A 19,475-nucleotide genomic window follows, 5' to 3' on the forward strand; every position below is an offset into this window, starting at 1 on the left:
TCACACAATGACAGGCTTGGTTCTGTTTACTGTCCCTGGCTTAGAGCAGCACAGAAAGGGGCCATGCAATGCAGAGGGGGCTCTCTTCAGTCAGGCTGATGTGGACTCAAAGCCTCTCCATTTTCACACTTTCAGCTCCAAGGTCTCTCTCAGCTCAAAATTGAAGTGAAAACACAAGATCTCAGCGGGGCGGTGGTGGCGCACGCCTTTAACCCCAGCACTTGGGAGGCAGAGGCAGGTGGATCACTGTGAATTTGAGACCAGCCTGGTCTACAAAGCGAGTCCAGGACAGTCAAGGCTACACAGAGAGACCCTGTCTCATAAAACAGCAACAACAACAAAAACAAAAAAGAAAGAAAGAAAAGAAAACACAAGATCTTGCTCACCTTGTGGGCTGACTGGATAAATATTGGAAAGCGCTGAATGCTGGCACTGGCCTGTGTGCTAAGTCTCACTCAGTGTGTGGCTGTCTTTGCTCTCTGGGACAGCTAGTAAGATCAAGTTTCCTATTGCACCGGCTTTCAGACTGGAATCTTTCTACTTCTTTAAAAAGAGACTAGTAGATAACATATTTTTAAAATGGAATAAAGGAGAAGATAATTGCCGAGTGTGGTGGGCCACTCCGACTGCCCAGGCATCGTGAGAGTCCGGCCTGGGAGCAAGAACTGAACTGTGCTGCTTCTGTGTATTTTGTGTTTCCCAAAGGGGCCAGAAGCATGAGCTGGTCCATATGCAAAGTAGCCTGCCTCCCAGATCGCTGTCATCAATGGATGAAGATTTCTGATGTGCTTCTATTAAATCATCTAATAAATCTTTATTTTATACTGTTTCGTTTGTTGTTTTTGTTTCGCATCTTGAGACTTCACCTCCTGTATCCCAGGTTGGCCTCGAACTCATAACATATCAGAGGGTGACCTCGAACCCATGGACCCCCTGCCTCCATGTTCTGAGAGCTGGGATTACAAGAATACGCCACTACGCCCAGGTTGATCTTATGATTCCTAGCCTCTGTAATATGAGCAGTTTCCAAACCTTGGTTAGATAGAAATTCTTCAAGGATGTGCTGTCTAGTCTTCTTGTAGCCTTGCTAATGTAGAGCCCTGTGTACTTCACTAGGAAATGACGTCACAGGGCTTAGCTGCAAGGCTCTAATCTACCGAGGCCTAAAAACTGGTGGAGTCCTCAGGTCAGAGTGACAGTTCACTGATATCCAATATTACCTGATATATGACATTATTTTCTTCATCGATGCCATTGAGTGGCGTGTCCCCTTAGCATAAACTGCTGTGAGAGTCATGAAACTCTGAGTAAGAGGACAAATGCTTCCTGTCCAGAATAGTTACTCAACTTTAAACACATGGTTGGGAACACCATTTTCATCATAGGGTCAGAAATAACAAACACACACTGACTTGAGAGAAAAAGAAAAAATGGCTGCCACTTGGTGTTGTCTTTGCTTCAGAGAAGTTGACGGTGTTACCGATTATTTTCATGGTGGTTTTCTTTGAGGTTCCATGAACACCTTCTAGAATGAGGATACTATTCTTTTTTTTTTTTTTACACATGTATAAGACAAACTACATACAGCAGGGAGAACCATGTGACAATCATGAGAGTAATGAGTTCTATACATGTTACATTCATAGTGATTTGGCCATCTGCATTGGTCTCATTTGAAGTAAGTGTTTTTCCTGTCTTGTTGGGTCTAAATTTCCGAATGAGATTCAATATCTATCCTATCTCAACTCTAATAGCTTAACTTCTTTATCTTGACCTAAAACGCTCTTGTCCCCTAACCAGCTAAGCTTGATTGTAAAACTATACTATCTGGCCTTCAATGCCCCTCAGAGACTTGAGAAGGAATAAAACTTAAATTCCTGAGTGAGCCAGCAGTGTGGGTTAGCAGCTTCCAAAATGTATAAATGGACTTAATACAGTTTACTGCCTGAGCAGTCACCCAAAATACTTTATAGCGTTGGAGCCTCATCTTCAGCCAGACTTGTTCACAGGGCAGGAACTATTGAGGACTTGCTTACCCTGACTTGGCAAGAGTGCAGCTGTCGACTCTGCCTGCATCTAAGTAGCCCATTTTTAGGCAGATTCTGTTTGTGGCAAGAACGAGGACATTTTGCCCAGTGGCTATTTTGCCACCTTTGAAGCCATGCAGGAGACTATTGTAAGAGTCAGAAAGGGGTTTATTTGATGCCCACCCCTCACCTACCTGCTCTGCTTGCTGTGCCGTGAGACAGTTCCTTCTACGTTTCAAAAGCAAGTCTCCGGATGTCCAACTCACAAACAAAGCCTGATCTCCAACAGCTTCTCACCTTTGTGCTTTCCTGTGTGTTATTTCACTCACAGTCCCTCCCTCCTTCTCTGTCTCCTACAGGATCAGCACGCTGTGGTGGGCCAGAGCACAGGGCCCAGCCCAAGTCCCAACTCCTGCTCGAACCCAAACACTGGAAGTGGTTACATGAACTCCCAGCAGTCCCTGCTGAGCCAGCACGTGATGGGGAAGAAGCCGAGCCTGCAGAGGCCGACCATGGACCAGAAGCAGCAGCTTGTCCTCCAGCAGCAGATGCTGGCCGAGGCGGTAAGCCTTCCTCCTAACTACTACAGGGGACCACTCCTGGGCCCTGGGGAGAGAAAGTGTCCCTGTCCTTCCGTCTCTTGCTGTGTTCTTCATCTACCTATGTGACAGTAAGGAGACTGTAGTGCATGCTGCAGAAACTAAACCATCTGCATTTACAATTCAAGGGAGGGGAAAAATAAATAAATAAATAAAAGCCTGGTTTGCCAGCGGCTCGGCATATGGAGTACAGGACTAGCCCTGCCCAGTTTAGGAATGTCCGTGGTCAGCAGGGCATTTGATGGAGCAAAGGAAATCCTAGTTGTTCCCAGCCTCAAGGGGTGGAAATAGTGAACTGCGCTTTAATCACTCCCAACGCCAAACTGACTTTCAGAGGTAAATGGGTTTTAAAAGGAATTTTTAAAGGCCAGCATGGAGTTTCACCACCAAGACTTGGCTTCCCCAAAAACACAAAGCATCTCGCTCAGAATGGGAGACTTTACTTAAAAGAACATTTTAAATAAGTTTCCACTTTATCATATTTGCCTGGCCTCTGAAGAACCGCAAGGTGGTTTTCCCCAAACACCACCCTGGCTTTAGCCTTGCTTCACCATTTATATTCTGTATGCTCAGAACCTTCATAGGCATCTGACCCAAACTCCACCACCCAAGACTGCAGCACCCTTGCCCATCAAACTATCCTGTCCAGTGAAATCAGAGGGGACAAAGCCAAACAGCTCAGGGTTAACAGACCTACAGGAAAAAAAAAAGGGAGACTAGGCCAGGAGTTGTGGCTCAGCAACAGAGTGTTTGCCCAGTGTGCATGAGGTCCTGGATTTGATTCCCGGCACCGTAAAGTGAAAAAAGTCAACCAAATCATCTTAGACTCAAGGAACTTCTTAGAAACATCCAGAAATGCCACATGTTATCAACATCATGAATATTCGGTGAATACTAAGTGATCATGAGCATACAAGCCCCAAACAACAAACCCTTTGTTGCCCAAATACACCTGGGAATCCAGCTGCTAGTGTAATGCATACACTTAAGTGCTGTGCTGTAGGGACTAGGAGCTAAGGAACTAAGGAACAGAAGGGGCAGAGGGAGGAAGTAGGGGGGAGGGAGGTGCGGGGGCGGGGAGGGGTGTCATCCCAGCCCAAAGATCCAGCAGACTCAGGCCCCAGGCACACATGCTATCAAGGCAGAGAGTGTGGTCAAGGATGGAGAAATGCAGGACATCAGGACACGGAGGCCAGAAGAAGAGGCTTCCGAATCCCCACTGCCTAAAAAGCAGCTGCTTTTCAGAAAGAAACACTGTGTACAGGTTTGCATCTAAAGACAGAAGCCAGTAGGAGACAATGTCGAACCTTCAGTTTGAAAATATGGCAGATCCATCTCCCAAAATGAAGTAAAAAAAAAATGGCCTTGACATGGTAAGACGACAGCATTCTTCTAGAGAGCGTAGAGGCCACCATTTTAGGCAGAAGGCAGACCAAAGACCAGAACAGGCAGCCCTGGTTTCTCTTTACTGGTTGGTTTTTGGTCAAATAACAACGTAACAATGTAGCAATCGCATATGTCTTTAAAGGAATGGTGCCGGAAGTGAGCGCTTAGGCTCCAGGGGTCTTTAATCTGTGGCCACACCTGTCTCTTCCCCATCTCATGTTTTATCTCTGTAACGTGAATAGCCTAGAAACAAGGGTGGAGAGGGGGAGAAAGTGCCATTTCAAAGCGACATACTGGCAAGACTTTCATTATTCCCGGTTGACACTGCAAATTTGATCGGTTTTACAAGCCCGGATTTCCGGGTTTTCTGCTTCCATTAAAAGACCCTGATTAAAAGTGACACACACATTCTTGAGGGGCTGGTGATGGTGCTGGCCCGCCTCCCATGGAGTCTCGCTGGACAGGTGCAAAGGGCAGTGGTGAGATGAATGAGGTCGGAGCTGTACTTTCCTGTGGTTGTTACAAAGCGCTCTCACTTCTCTTTGTCTGGGTGCCATTGAGGGTGCCTATGCTTTTTAGCATATCCAGGAAGAAGCAGCCTTTGATGTCCCTTTACATTAGCATACGCTTTGTAGTCATTCAAGGCCTTGGCAAGGCCAGGCAGGCACCTAAACAGAGGCGTGTTCTCATAAAAGTCCCTTACTCTTATTCTCTTCCATTCTCCCACCAGTGAAACACACAAAAGAGTGAGTTGCGTATCAGTTACCACAGTGATCAGCATTGCTAGCACGTATTATAAGCCTACTGTGTGCCAGGCAGCACGCTGAGGTTCTGCAGGACAGAAGGATTCTTCGTTGTACAAGGAGGAATATGAAGGATCCTAGAACTTCCCAAATCTTGCCTTTTTATGACTAAGGACACCAAGGCAAAATGGATATCATGGAAACGAGACTGGGCCATGATGAAAAGTTCATTTTACACAGAGCTGATTTCAGTGGTGGGGGTGAGTTCATATGGAGCCTCGTTGTAGCGTCTTCAATCCAATGTTGGAGTCCAACACTGGTCTTGTAGCATGACAGGTCTATGCTTGGGAACACGGAATCTTAAGAAACTCAGGTTTCCAGAGATGTATATGCTAAGGCTTTGACCAAATCAACTCATCTGTTAGAGAGAGAAAAGGTCAATTGCTTAAGATACAGTAAGTAAGGGCTGGAGAGATGGCTCAGCCATTAAAGGCTAGCTTCACAACCAAAAATGCAAGATACGGTAAGTAAACCTGGATTTGAAATCTCATGTGTGATTTGGGAATCGAGGAACTAATTCTCTCTCTCTCTCTCTCTCTCTCTCTCTCTCTCTCTCTCTCTCTCTCTCTCGCTCACACACACACACACACACACACACACACACACACATAAACACACACACACACACACACACGCATAAGCGCACACACAATTGTCATCCATACACACAGTAGTAACACCTAATTATATATTTTTTTAAATGCTTCTTGGAAAAGAGATTCATAAAATCGCACTCTTGGCTTACAAATTGAAACTGTCACTTTACACAAGTGTTTATAGCAGGGCTGCTTGCTAACAGCCACATTGGGTTGGTGGAAGACCCCAGGATCTTTCTTAAACAAATAGGGTTTGGGCAAAACCACTCCCTCCCCCAAAAAGGGTTCCACTGACCACTTTTCCCCTTAATTTGTAAACCCATGTTTAAAAGAAGAAATGTAATCCGTATGTTTCTGATTCGTTTACACTTAGCTCATCGAAATTATGTTTTATATAAATTACTTGGTGTTCAAAAACACTCTGTGAGTCTGTCAACTTTGTTTTTTTTTTTTTCTTAGAAACAAGAAATGAATTTGGTCTGTTGTTATTTTAAGGCCCTTCCCTGCCCCCTTCAGAGCACACACATCCCACTAGGAACTTCAGAGCTCGGTAGAAGCTGTGAGTTTGAGTGATGCAAAGGCAGGCTTGGCTCCAGCTAATGGCCTCCTCTGTCTGTTCCAGCTTTCTATTTATTGACTTTCCTGTAATTACAGCCTTCTGTCTCAACCTATCCCAGTCATTCTTATCTTTGAATGGATGTTGCTTTATAGTGCGTACAGAATTACACTGAAGCAATTCTTTAAAAGTTCCCAGTGCACACCAAGAAAGAAAAGACGCAGGCACCCCTGTCCCAGGCTGGTGGAACGGGCACAGTCAAGGCACCTTGAACCCTATGTAATATAAAGTCTCAACACATGCCAACCTCAAACAGGGTAATTCTGATCTCATGATAAACTAAGACCAAACAAGCCAGTTTTCAATATTTTCTAAGAAAACAAACAAGATCACCGTGTGATCCCTCACTCAAATACTAAATGTTACCCTCTCCTGCTAATGGGTAACAGCTACTTTGTTCATCAAAGGAAGCAAACAGTCCACTTACCTAGGTCACCCAGGCCCAGGTCTTGTGGTAGGCTCTCGCACAGCCCTCCTGAGACAGCGTGGTTCTTCACTGCTTCTCGCTGCCGAGACTCATGGCAGTAGGGGTGTTCCTGAAGCATCATCGGCCAAGATGTTGGCAACAATAAATGTACGTCCCTATTCCCGTTGTTACTGCCCAAACTCACCTACTCGAAAACTCTTAAGGTACCTGGTTCTGGAATGTCCTGTTTTTGGAATAGGACACTGAGAACGTCTTTGTATTCAGTGGCGTGAAGGATCCTGAGTTCCCGACTCTGGAACTGGTCTCCGTTGTATTACTTACTGTGTGACTCTGGGCAAGTGACTTAGCCTAATGAAACCTGCCTGTCCTCATGAAACCTCTTCCACGGAGCGTCGGCAGCATTGCCAAATCAAAGTCCCGAAAGCACAGGTGCTCTCTGTTTTATCTGGCAAACGATTTCCCTTCATCTATAGGCACCAAAGCTCAGCAAACAGGCTACAACGTAAACCAAGAAGCACTGTCCCCAAACCCACAGACACTTAGTTCTAATTAGAAGATCCGAATGGAAGACGGAGAAAATGAGCATGCTCTGTACACACAAAGCAGGTGCTGGGATGTACGGAGGAGCAGAAAAGACACTCCCACACCGGAAGTGATTCAAATGGAAAGAGCTAAGAGTGTGTACTACCACATAAGGCAATAATCTGAAGCCCAGAGGGTGAAATGGCTCCCTTCCTTTGACCAGGTTCTCACTATATAGCCTTTGCATGCTTCAAACCTGTGATCTCCCTGCCTTGACTTGCAGAGTGTTGGATTTCAGATATACACCACCACGCCCAAACAAAAGTATTCTTGTATTTGTACCTTTTTCAGCATCGTTCAGATTTTTGGTAAGTAAAAAGGTGTTCACTTGATTCAGTATGTTCAGTGTGTTCGTTTGTGTTTTCAAGGAGAAGATTTCCCCTCAGGATCAGATGAACCGACATCTAACCAGGCCGCCCCCAGACTACAAAGACCAAAGAAGAAACCCCAGCAGTCTGCAGCCATCTGCTCAGTATTCTGGTAAGAGTTCTTCGAAATGAATACAAATCATAACTGTGAAAAAAGAAAAACTATTCTATTTCGACTATTTTCTCTCCACGTCTGCCCTTAACTCTTTCACCAGCTCCACTTACCTTTCAGATCCAAACCATATTTAGAACTTGATGTTATAGCTTATCCCTGTATTCCCAGCACTCTTGAGGCAGGAGAAGCACTGCGAGTTCAAGTCCAGCCTGAGCTACATAGGAAGTTCCAGGCTAGCCCAAATTGTAGTGTCTATTCTGTCTATCTTACCACCATAAAAAACAAACAAGCAAACAAATGAACAAATCATTCAGTCCTTTACGAGTCCTTGCCTGTCCTTGCTCTGTGTTCACATGTTCACTACTCCCTCAATTACTTGTGAGAATTTTAAAAACCCAAATGTTTTCCAGCTGCCATAATCATCCATCTTCCTCCCAGTGTTGACCTTGACCCTGGCAGGAAAACGTTAAGTAGAAACCGTGGTTCCTTTTTAGAATGTCACCCGGCAACTTGCATAAAGTCTTTTCTCACTCTACCTTGGAACCCATCTCCCCAAGTGTTCTCCCCTAAAGACAATTCATCTTGCCAACAAGGAATAATTAAAAAAAGCAAATCATGTTTTTTATGAAGCTTTTTTAACCAAAAGTGAATTCTATGTAAGCCACCAAACAAACCGTTTTAATCACTCTCTTTTTCAAAATGAAATAGGAGGTACGTACTTGTAGTAAATTCTCTCTTTAGAACTTCTCCGAACCTCAAAAGACCTTCCTCAAACCCAGTGCATGCTGTTCCTGCTTCCTCCTTTCTAGCAACTATTCCAGGCACTTCTGCTGAGAGGGCTGCTTTCTCTTGTTACATTAAGCTAGCATCTTCAGGCTCTTGGCTTGTCTTTTCTTTACATGTCTCCATGCATCCAAGAAGTCATCAAGAGTAGTCTGTGAGAAATTATGAGTCTGTGGACACTCCTGTTACTATTTCCTGTCCTGTTACAAAGACTTAAATAGGTTGCTGTAATTCTTGTGAATATCTAAAAAAAGGCAACAGGTTGCCTCTCTCCACTGAAGTGGGAATATGTACTCTGTCTCTTGAGGTGATCTTGTTTAAATGCAAAGCCTGAGCTCTCGGGTTGGTTGTTCTCAAAGACAATAGAGATCAAATGTGGAACATAGCCTTCTGCCAACCAACAGGCTTCAGAGAACCCGAGAGCCTTTTGACAGAGTAAACAAGATTTTTAGGTAGATGGTTAAGGTTTATTTTTCCATTCTTGTTAAAAAAAAAAAAACTCCAGGATAGAAGTCTAGAGTTTCCACAGTGCTGTCAGAGCCTAGACTTCTTTTGTCTTTCTGCCTCCTTCGCACATGTGTGGCTCCCATCCTAAGAGATGCCCTGTAGCCACCACATCAGGAGGTTCCACATCCATTTCCAGGCAGGGAAAGGAAAGGGGAACAGGTCAGTAGCCTCTTGGAGTAGCCACGTTCCCCTTGTGTAGAGGCTTCTGGGACTCTTGCCTGTTCCCATTTTATCTCTAGTCAGAATGCGTGCCTGTGATTTCCACCAAGAAAACTCAGAAGATGTGCTGTGTCACATGAACCCATTCTGCAAACACCAGGGCTCTTCTTCAGAGGAAGGCAGGCACAGGACAACGACACCCACCCAGCAGTGCCTTCCAGAGAAAATGTGTGCATTTCCTCAGAGAGATTTGTAAGCCATTGCTGACCCCAAGTGCAGAAGAGTCACTACTCTGGAGCATTTCACTCCATGTGCATCTGAAAACAAGACAGACAGCCACCAAACAAAACAAACCTTTTCATATTGCTTTAAATCTTAACATCAGTCCGGAAGGAATTCCTTCCCAGACATTATATCAAGGTAAAGAACTAAAAGAACCAGTGACTGCTTGTATCTATTACCCATGAGGGGTATCTACGTCTTGACTGTTGTCATGTGTGCTTTATGGGGATTCTCTCTGCTCTGTTTTTTTTTTTTTTGAAATGATCTTTTTCCAGGCCAGTAACATGGCTCAGTGGGTAAAGCGACCTCTGCCAAGCCTGATGATTAAGTTCTGTCCCGTGGACAAGCTTTATAGAAGGAAAGAGCAACCTGCCACAAATGGTTCTCGGACTTTTATATGTGTGTGGCAGCACGTCTCACAGCCAGCACACAGATACAAACACACACATAAACTGTAAAATGGAAAACAAAACAAAAAACCCACCTTCCTCGTATGCTTTCTTAGGGTATGTGGTTTTTAAAGAGACACCGAAGGTTTTTTGTTTTTTGTTTTGTTGTTGTTTTTGTTTGTTTGTTTTGTTTTGTTTGTAGGGAGGAGGAATTGATCCCAGGATCTTGCTTGTGTATGACAAGCATTCTCCCATTGAGCTGCATCTCCAGCTTTATAATATCTGATTTCTTCCTATATTACTTATATAGAGCAAATCCCCTTACCACAAAATCTTCAGCTGCAAAAATGGCATTGCTTAAATTCATAGTACCTTGTTCTAAGTTTGCCCCATTATATGCTTACGTACAGTACACCACAGAGGATCCTGTGTGAGGAGGTAGACAAGACTCCTCCTACATTGGAGGAGCACGTGGTCTAGTTGGAGATGTTGCAGTAAAGAACACATCTACTGTGTTGGCTTGGCCTTGTCTTTTGGGTTACAACCAGGTCTTCAGGCAGAAGGGGCTATCCCAAGTGGTCACTTGTGAGCATGTTCATCACCTAACTTATTTCATACATGTGTGCATGTGGCTCTGTTTCAATGCCTTCAAGAGAGTATCTCTCTCTGGGTTTTGTCCTTCCTTCAATCTCTTCCATTGAACCATTCAAATTTTGGTTAAACCACAACTCTGTCAGCCATCAGACTTGGAATACAGCTGTAAACAAAGCAAGAGAAAATGCCTTCCCTTGTGGAATTTGTCATCTAAAGTACTTTTTCACCTTTCATTTTTTGCCTCTCAAGCTGATTTCCCTAGGTTACTTCAAACCTTATTGGGCCAGGGATATTTCAATGTATCTATTTGTCACTGTCCGTGGTATGGAGCCATTTTGTTCATCAACCTGAGATCCATCCAGTCAGCTGTTGACAGGTATCAGTTTCACTGGTAGCCTCTCTGAGGCTTGACAGATGGCCTCAGTGCTCAATGGAAGAGTCAAACAGAACATGGCAGGAAAAGAAATGAAAGAGGGTATTAGGAAAAGCTTCACACAAGGGTTTCAGGCTTGGCCTGAAATCCGAAGAAGATATAAGGCTTAAAGGGCTAAGGAGCATCATGGGAGCAGGAGACAGATGAGCAAAGGTGGCTGGTGGTGTATTCCATAGCAGTGCAGTAGCAACCGCACAGCCTCCCCCAGGCTTCCCATATGGAAATAATCACCCACAGAGCATAGATTACATCAAATCCCAGATTCTTAAAGGGGTGACACTTTGCTTGCCCTTTGGACGAAGGGAAGCTTCTTGAGTGAGGATGATGCAGATAAAAAATGAGACATGATTTTTCAGGCCACAGGTTAGGAATGTTAGTGTAAAGCCGTGCATAGGATTTATCCCCCACTGTCTCATCTCGACCCTGGGGTGAAGAGTAACCTGGCTTTTGTGACAGCTGGCTAACCGAAGTTGTAGTCTTCAAACTTAGAACATAATAAAAGCAATTCAAAATGAAAGATTATCACCTCAATGACGTCAGAGGGCAAACAAAACAAACACTACCAAATAGAACCATTCTATTTCAGTATACTTTCTGTAATATGTACACTCTTAGCCAATGTTTTCTCCCAAATCTCTTCTGTTCTTTTTATGCAGTGTGTTTGATATGTTATTTGTCTGGCTCATCATGCGAGCTGTGGTAAGAGATCCTGTATGTATTATCATAAATGAATGTAATTCTCTTCTGTCATAGGTGGCTCCTCTACGGTGAACTTAAACTCTAACCAGGCTTTGACAAACCCGGTTTCAACACACACCATTTTGACCCCAAACCCCAGCCTCATGTCTACGTCTCATGGAATGAGAGTGCCATTGCTATCCACGGCGGTTCAGAACCTAGGGATGTATGGAAACCTGCCGTGTAACCAGCCTGGCACCTACAACGTCACTTCAGCGATGAATCAGCTGACCCAGCAGAGAAATACAACTCAACTGATAACAAACCAGAACAGCCCTCTGATGCCCCGGCCATCTCCCTTAGGGGCAAACAGTGGTAACAACGTGGCCACCTTTGGAGCTGGAGCTGTTGGCAGTTCACAACAACTAAGACCAACTTTGGCCCACAGTTTGACAGGCATCGCGGCCCAGAGGTCATCCACTGTCATGATCACAACCAACGCAACAGCAACAAACTGGGCTTCTCAAGATGTAACAACGAAACAACAGGAAGCCCTCAAATCCACAGGAGTCCGCTTCCCAACAGGTACACCTGTAACCTACACCCCAAACCAATCGTTGCAACCGGGAGTGGGGAGTCAGCCATTTTCCCAAAGGGCAGTGGCGCCCCCTAGCCAGTTAACGCCAGCAGTGCAAATGAGACCTATGAACCAAATGAATCAGACTTTAAATGGGCAAAGCCTGGGTCCACTCCGGGGTTTGAACCACAGACCCAATCAGCTAAGCACACAGAGTCTGTCCAATATAAACCCATCAGGAGCGGGAATGAATCAGTCAAGGACCGGCACCAACCAGCCGCCATCCCTGACAACGCCCAACACTTTTCCTTCATCCAACCAAAGTTCCAGGGCTTTTCAAGGAACTGACCATGGTAGCGATCTAGCTTTTGACTTCCTCAGCCAACAGACGGACAGCATGGGCCCCGCCCTAAACAGTGACGCTGATTTCATCGATTCTTTATTGAAGACAGAGCCCGGCAATGACGACTGGATGAAAGACATCAACCTTGATGAAATCCTGGGAAGCAATTCCTAAAGAGAAAGGGAAGGTGGTTTGCAGGCTCCAAGCAGTATTTCCCAAGGACACTGTAATGCCAAACTACTGACAGCCGGCTGGACTGCAGGCATCAAAACAGAAAGCTGGCAGTAACCGCAGTGGTGAACATTTTGGTTTGCGTGCTTATTTTAAAAACTCTCGAGCCTGATAGTGAACCATTTGGGATCACTTTTCCCTGCCTGAACTTCAGGGCATGTTACCCAGTTTATCCAAACACAACTGTGTATTGATATGTAATGAATTGTGTAAAATGGTCATCCCAAGTTCCTTTTCTTGGTGAAGGAAATATAATGGGACCTGAGAATTGTTTCAAACCTGTATAATAATAACAGGTGTTTGTTCTAAGCGACAGGCAGCAGATTGCCATCGGCTCTAGTAGATAAATATGCGTTGATTTCTCCACGATCTTTCCCTGTCCTAAAGCTTGCAGGAAAGATCAGAATGTTATATCGTTGTTTGGAGTGACCTACAGGTGTCCTAGGTAAGAGAGAACCAGAGAACTTAGAAGCCATCCAGCAGAATACACAATTTCTTTTCTAGCTGCTCTCCTCCTTTTTGTAATTTTCCCACAGGCTTTGTGTTTGGGTGGGATGCTGTGTCTCGTGGCTGCAGGGCTTCCAGCCTGACCGGGGCTTCCCCACCAATATCTATAGATAACCAAATGTCCTGATCACACTGACGGCACCAAATTTCACTTCAGAAAATTGAGCCTTGCCATGTGGGAGACAGCGTGGCCACAAATAAGCAGAGGCGTTTCCCGCTGTGGCTGATGCCCGCTGGTTCCCAAAAAGAATGAAATCAATTTCATTCTTGTCCTCTTTTTTTTTTTTGGTAGCCAGGGACTGGTTTATAGAAGGAAAGAAAGAAAGAAAGAAAGAAAGAAAGAAAGAAAGAAAGAAAGAAAGAAAGAACAGTTTGAATTAGAATGAAATTAGAGAGTGTTCTGTTTTGGTTGGAAATAAGAAATAGGAGAGGAGGGTATGAGTGGGCACAAAGCTACTTCACAGAGTTTAGAAGAAATCGTAACTGAGAGACAATATAGCCTTTCCTTGGACATAGTGCTTGGACTTGGGTGAACACTGAGCCCAGCATGGTCTGTACGTAGCCACCCACCCACTCTCCTTGCCATACGGGTGCCTGGGCCTTTCTCATCCAGGTCTCCCCCCTCAGGGCTGAGTGTTACAGCAAAACACAGATTCCTTTGGCCCATTGAACCCCAATGCCCGCATCTATGTACACTACAAAGTGGAGGGGGTGTCCAGGCTAGAGATGCCTCTAAATGACCATGACCACTTTCCTAAAAGCAGAGATTCAAGGGTCACTGTCAGCCTTTGAGTTACACATCTGCATACTTAAATATCAAGTGCAACTCAATTCAAGTCATGTGAGCGGCAAATCTTCACAAAGCTGTTCAGAAAAGGAAGACACTTTTAAAGCTCTGTAACGCCCTCTTCTGGTCTTTACAATGCCTTTGGGCTTTCTCCTTCCTTTCCACTGCTCCAACATCACTGGCTCAGAATCTTTTTCTGTGCTGATTTGTAAATATTAATAAATTACTTGTTTTGTAAACTTTTGTAAAGGATATTTTGGTAGGAAAAACTTAAAACATATTCTTTGGATTATATTTATACATATGTGAAATAAATATACTATCGAAAGGTTATATTTTATACAAAAAGTAAATTGTTACCTTTTGTATGCTAACATACAAAGTTTTGTATAATACAATGGTTTATTTTTAGCTCTGCACTTAAACCATAGGTGATTGAGTGGAAACTTAAAAAAAAAAAAACTACCAAGAGGCTTGTTAGATAACTTTATATTCTGAAACCTCACTATGAAAGCATTCCAGGTCTCCATCCCCCCCTGTTACTATTGCTGGTGTTTTCCAGCTCAAATTCTTTCTCACGTCTTGGTTGTTCTGCTGTGTGCCCTGGATCAGTCGCTGTTGCATGTGTTCTTCTGTGGGTTTTTTCCCATGATAAAAAAAAAAAAACAAACAGTGTTTCTCATCCAAAAAGAGCGGAAACCAATGTGTACATAAACATGTTTATTTTGTGGCTCTCCCAGATTACCGTGCATATCTGCAGGGTTCTCGGTTTCAGTTCTTGTAGTGCAGCTTGCTTCACCTGAACACACACACACACAAAAAAAATACATTTTGTAGCAGCTGTCCAGCTGTCCAACGGACGAGGCAAAGGAAACAGAACGGTTGGTTCTTCTATCTCAATGTGAATTTCATAGTTAATGTCTATTTATTCAGCTATTCATTAAAATACAGGATTCTTTGGTGGGGGTGGGGAGGGATGGTATAACCTATAGTTTCTGTTTGTCGGCAGCCTATTACCAAAGATGACGTAACTTTCCTGAAAGCTGAGATGATGACAATTTGATTGACAAACTTAGTAGGAGCCTCAGCGTTTGCAACGTAAGAGGTATTGGGGTACAAACTCCCGTTTACACACATGTCAGGCTGCTTCAGTGCTGACGTTGTTTATCATCCTGACACATAACAGAGAAGGGAGGAGTCAGGCTTTTTTTTTTCCTTTCCTTTTTTAAATTCAGAGACTAGAAGGTAATGTAGGTCAATAATTCCTTCTTGGCTTTTGTGTTCAGCCCAATGAAATGAGTCACTAAGTGAAGTGCTGATGTTACCCGCATTGCTGTCCTGAACCCACAAATGTAAAGATTTCAACTTGTGATACAAGTATTTTGTATTGTGTGTAATTCCATGTGTAAAAAAAAATAGTTTAAAACATCAGAAGTGGTTTTCTTGTATGAAGTCATACTGTGAGTCACCAATGATATCATTACAGCATTATAGTTAAGATAACCTATGTTGATAGTAATGGGTATATATCCACACATTATTCTTTTTTAAAGACTTATTTTATATTTTCTAATTATATGCAAGTGTGTGGGTATGCGTATATGGGTGCTGGTGCCTCCTAAGGCTAGCAGATACCCTAGAGATGGATGTCGTAGGCTTTCATGAGCCAGCGGATATGGGAACTGAACTGAGGTCCTCTGAAAGAGCAGTGACTACCACTCTTAGCTGCTGAGTCATCTCTCCAGCCCCCATGAAACTGTATTGTGCATGGCGCTTTAGAAAGTAGTAATATGCAGACTTGTCTCTTTTCAGTGTTGTTCACTCAGAAAGCTTGTGTTTCACATGCTTGAAGACTGGGGAGATGGCTTGGTTGGTAAAGAGACTGTGGCAGAAGAATGAAGACATTTCAGTCCCCAGCATCCATGTAAAAAGCTGGCTGTGGTGGTACCCACTACTGATGAGGCAGAAACAGCCAACCTCGCCTAGTTAGCAAGCTCCAGGCCAGTGAGGGAGCCTGTCTTAAAAGAAGTGAATAGTGTTCCTGATGATGACACTGAGGTTGCAGTCTGGCTTGCACACACACACACACACACACACACACACACACGTACACACACACCAACAAGTAGACACATGCAAGCACACATACACACTCATGCATAAGAAATAAAATAAATTTTTATATATGTCACACCTACTAAGTTCTGGCAAGGTGCTGATTAATATTTAGGCACTGTGATTATTTGTCTGGCATGATACGTGGCGTTTGGTCATAGGCTGTGTGAACTATGCAGAGCCCAGTAAGCATACCTAACTATACATGTTCACACAGCCTTCTGCAGAGCCAAGGTGGCTAAGAGAAAGGAACCACTCACAGTTTTCCTGCCCTCTAATGATGCTGGTCGTGTTCCACATCCTTTCCCCTCTGCCCAAAAAGGAAGTGTACGAGACCACAATTTGTACTAACTTTATCAGTGGAACCATAGTAAAATGGATATTTTATGTGGCATTGTTCCAAATAACCCGGAAGACTGGGTGGAGAGCAAGAGCAACACCAATAAGAACGAATAACATCCATATACATTAGGAGAAAGAAACACACAGTTCAGAACTCACCACTAACCTCCAGTTTCCGGTCTCAGAAGGGGGTTTGAGGAGACAGTGGGAATGGGAGAGCATGTCACAGATAGCAGACTGATGGGTGCTCCAGTGATGGGTGCTCCAGGCAGGGCTGGTTCTTTATCATCATTCATAATGGCCATTTCATATTTACGTGAATGTGTCTCATCACCCAAGGAAGTTGGGGGCATGGTTGAGGTTGAAACTGAACATCCCAACTCTAGAACTCTGTGGCTTACTTTTATTTTACAAAACCAAGGGTCCACTGAATCTTTAAGACTCAATGGCATCCTTTTTAAGGTGAAGAAAAATTTCAGATTGTCAGTCAATGCCGTGTAACGCGACAACCATCTCCTTTAATGGCTGAATCATAAGCAAGAAAGAATGTGATGGTGCCCACATCACGGGCCACTGACCGAGCCCCGCGCCCTGCTGAGTATGTGGGAGGAGGCACTCGTGCTGAACCTCTTAAAGGAAACCCACCTACCAGGGTATTCGTCAGAGTCTCATCTCCGTGACAAAACACCCAAGGAAGCAACTTAAGAAGAAAAGGCTTGTTTCACTCACCCTCTAAGGAGGGGGCGTGGCCAGCGCAGATAACACGTGGCAGCCAGGAAGCACAGGAGGGCAACATCCCTATCTGCTGTCTCCTTTCCCTCCTACTCCTCTAGACGCCCAGCTTCTCAGTCCATTTACCAGCACAGTCTAAATAGTAGACTCCACTAGTTAAGCATTAGCGAACGTGTGAGTTTTAAACAACTACGTAAGATATTTCACTTTCTCTTTTATTTACTTATTATTTATGCAGGATTCTGCCTGCATGTGTGCCAGCAGGCCAGAAGACTCACTAGACCTCATTATAGATGGTTTTGAGCCACCATGTGGTTTCTGGGAATTGAACTTGGGACCTTTGGAAGAACAGCCAGTGCTCTTAACCTCTGAGCCATCTCCTCAGCCTTTTTTTTTTTTTTTTAACATATGAGTGCTCTATCTGCGTGTATACCTGCATGCTAGAAGAAGGCATCAGATCCCATTATAGAAAGTTCTGAGCCACCATGTGGTTGCTGGGAATTGAGCCGAGGACCTCTGGAAGAGCAGACATTTCTCCAGCCCCATTATTTCACTTTCTATTCTATTCTACTCTACTTTATGCTGAGTCTGTAGCCCTGTTAGGTCTTGAACTCAAACGCAGGGGATAACCTTGAACTTTGAGCTTCTGATCTTTTCGCTTCTACCTCAAAAATGCTGGAATTACAGACATATTTCACCACGCCTAGTTGTTGTCAGTGCTGGGGATTGGATCTGGAGCTCTGCACGTGCTCGACAAAGACTCTAGCAACCGAACTACGTTCTTTAAAAAGAAAAAAAAATCTCTTAGGTATCATTCCTAAGTCCCTCAGTAGACAGTGCCCTAGGGCCAATCTGATTCCACGCAGGGATGTATCCAACCCCCTGTCCTATGAGAACTGAGAAGGCACACTGACTTTAGAGTTTGGAAAGTAACTGCTGCCATCCCTGGCCTGCATGCAGTAGTGATGGAGGACTTTCATGGACACAAATGGTATGTTAAATTCCCCTCTTTGACAAATTTAAGTGCTTTTTAGTGCCAAGGTGTGCGTAAATACACAGCTGTGTTTATAGCGTTTACAAACCTTGCATAGAAGGAAGGGAAGGTGACACATAAGCAACTCTACGTGCACAGCCGCCTCCTGCAGGGGTCTGTCGGTGCAAGAGAGAAAGAAGGAAAAACACGCCTCTCAGATAGGCTTAGAGAAATGGACTTACTGGAAGGCACAACCGAAATTTCTAGAAGATAGCCCTTGGCTGGGGCCGAGATGGTGTTTTCTCTCACTTCCGCTTCTTGTGTCTTGGCTACAGCCTCAACTGCACCCCTCTCCTGATGACAGGATGGTTGCCAGAAGCTCCAGGCTTACAGCCTCACATCGTTTCTGACAAGACGGACGCTCCCTCTTGCAAAGCATGTAACTTGGTCATCCGCTGGCCGCTTAGAGCAAGTTTCCTCCCTTGAACAAGGTTGTGTTAATCTTACCCAAACCGTGAAGGCTGAGAATAGGAGAAAGGTGACCTCACAAAGGAAAACCAGTGTTTTCCAGCCGTACATCACAACTGCTCACTCTCCTTTTTGGATGCCCCTTTCCATTCATGCTCTTCCATACACCCCCACTTAAGTCTCGCTGATAATCTTGACAGCTCCACCTCCTGCCAGAAGGGGGCGCTCTAAATCTCACCCATTTCCCTGCATGCACCTCCCAGGTCAGCACACCCCAGGCAAATTCTTTGGGCCTCAGTTGTTGGTTGGCACTGCCTGTGAGAGCTTTGGGAGGTGTGGCCTTGCAGGAAGAAGTGTGTCACTGGGGTCGGACTTTGAGACGAAAAGCCCTCCACCAATTCCAGTTTGCTGTCTCCGCTTCATGCTCATGGTTGAGGCCATGAGCTCTCGGCTTCCTGCCGCTCGCTGTGTCTGCTGCTTGTTGCCACGTTTCCCTGCCATATCCGCTGGAACCATAGCCCAAATAAACTTTCTCCTGTAAGGTGCCCTCATCACGGTATTTTATCAGAGCAGCAGAAAAGTAACTAATACAGATGAGAAGTTAACACGCTTAGCCACACCTTCCCAAACGAGAATTTAAAAAAAAACAAAAAACAAAAAACAAACAAACAAAAAACCATTTTGCCTTTGAGCCTTCAAATCAACAGCCAGGAAAGGGAAGTACTGAGCACCCCATCCTCTTTTGCTTAGGGTGTGTGCCAGCCACCTTTTTAAATGAGAATAACTGCCCCTGATATGTTAGTTACTGTCACTTTACTGTATTCCATACTTGGGGTTGCCAGGGAGCCAGAGTTCTCTCCTTCTGGCAGAATTCCCGTTGCTCTGGTTTGGTGCAACAGTCTTCAGCTTAAGGCTCAGCACCCAACCTTTCTCGGTTTGTTCCGTTTTTAAACATTCTACGGAGGGAAACAAAATCCCTTCAATGTTCCAAGAGGGGCAGAGAGATTGTAATATAAAAAGCTGGGTACTCAGGTGGCAGACAGGCTGACAGCCACA

General features: G+C 44.5%; 1 protein-coding gene across 2 annotated transcripts in view; it reads left to right on the forward strand.

Annotated features, from left to right (window-relative positions):
* Positions 1-15,223, forward strand: part of MAML2 (mastermind like transcriptional coactivator 2) — a 321,954-nt gene extending 306,731 nt beyond the window's left edge. For both annotated transcript variants that reach the window (XM_084783550.1, XM_084783551.1), the window contains exons 3-5: positions 2,387-2,590; positions 7,405-7,516; positions 11,420-15,223. In XM_084783550.1, coding sequence (XP_084639676.1) covers positions 2,387-2,590; positions 7,405-7,516; positions 11,420-12,438 — 1,335 coding nt within the window. In that variant the 3' untranslated portion in view covers positions 12,439-15,223. The remainder of the gene's footprint in view (positions 1-2,386; positions 2,591-7,404; positions 7,517-11,419) is intronic.
* The last annotated feature ends 4,252 nt before the right edge of the window (positions 15,224-19,475 follow it).

Source organism: Acomys minous (genome assembly GCF_964271855.1).
Source record: "Acomys minous genome assembly, chromosome: 5".
In the NCBI taxonomy this organism is placed as follows: Eukaryota; Metazoa; Chordata; class Mammalia; order Rodentia; family Muridae; genus Acomys; species Acomys minous.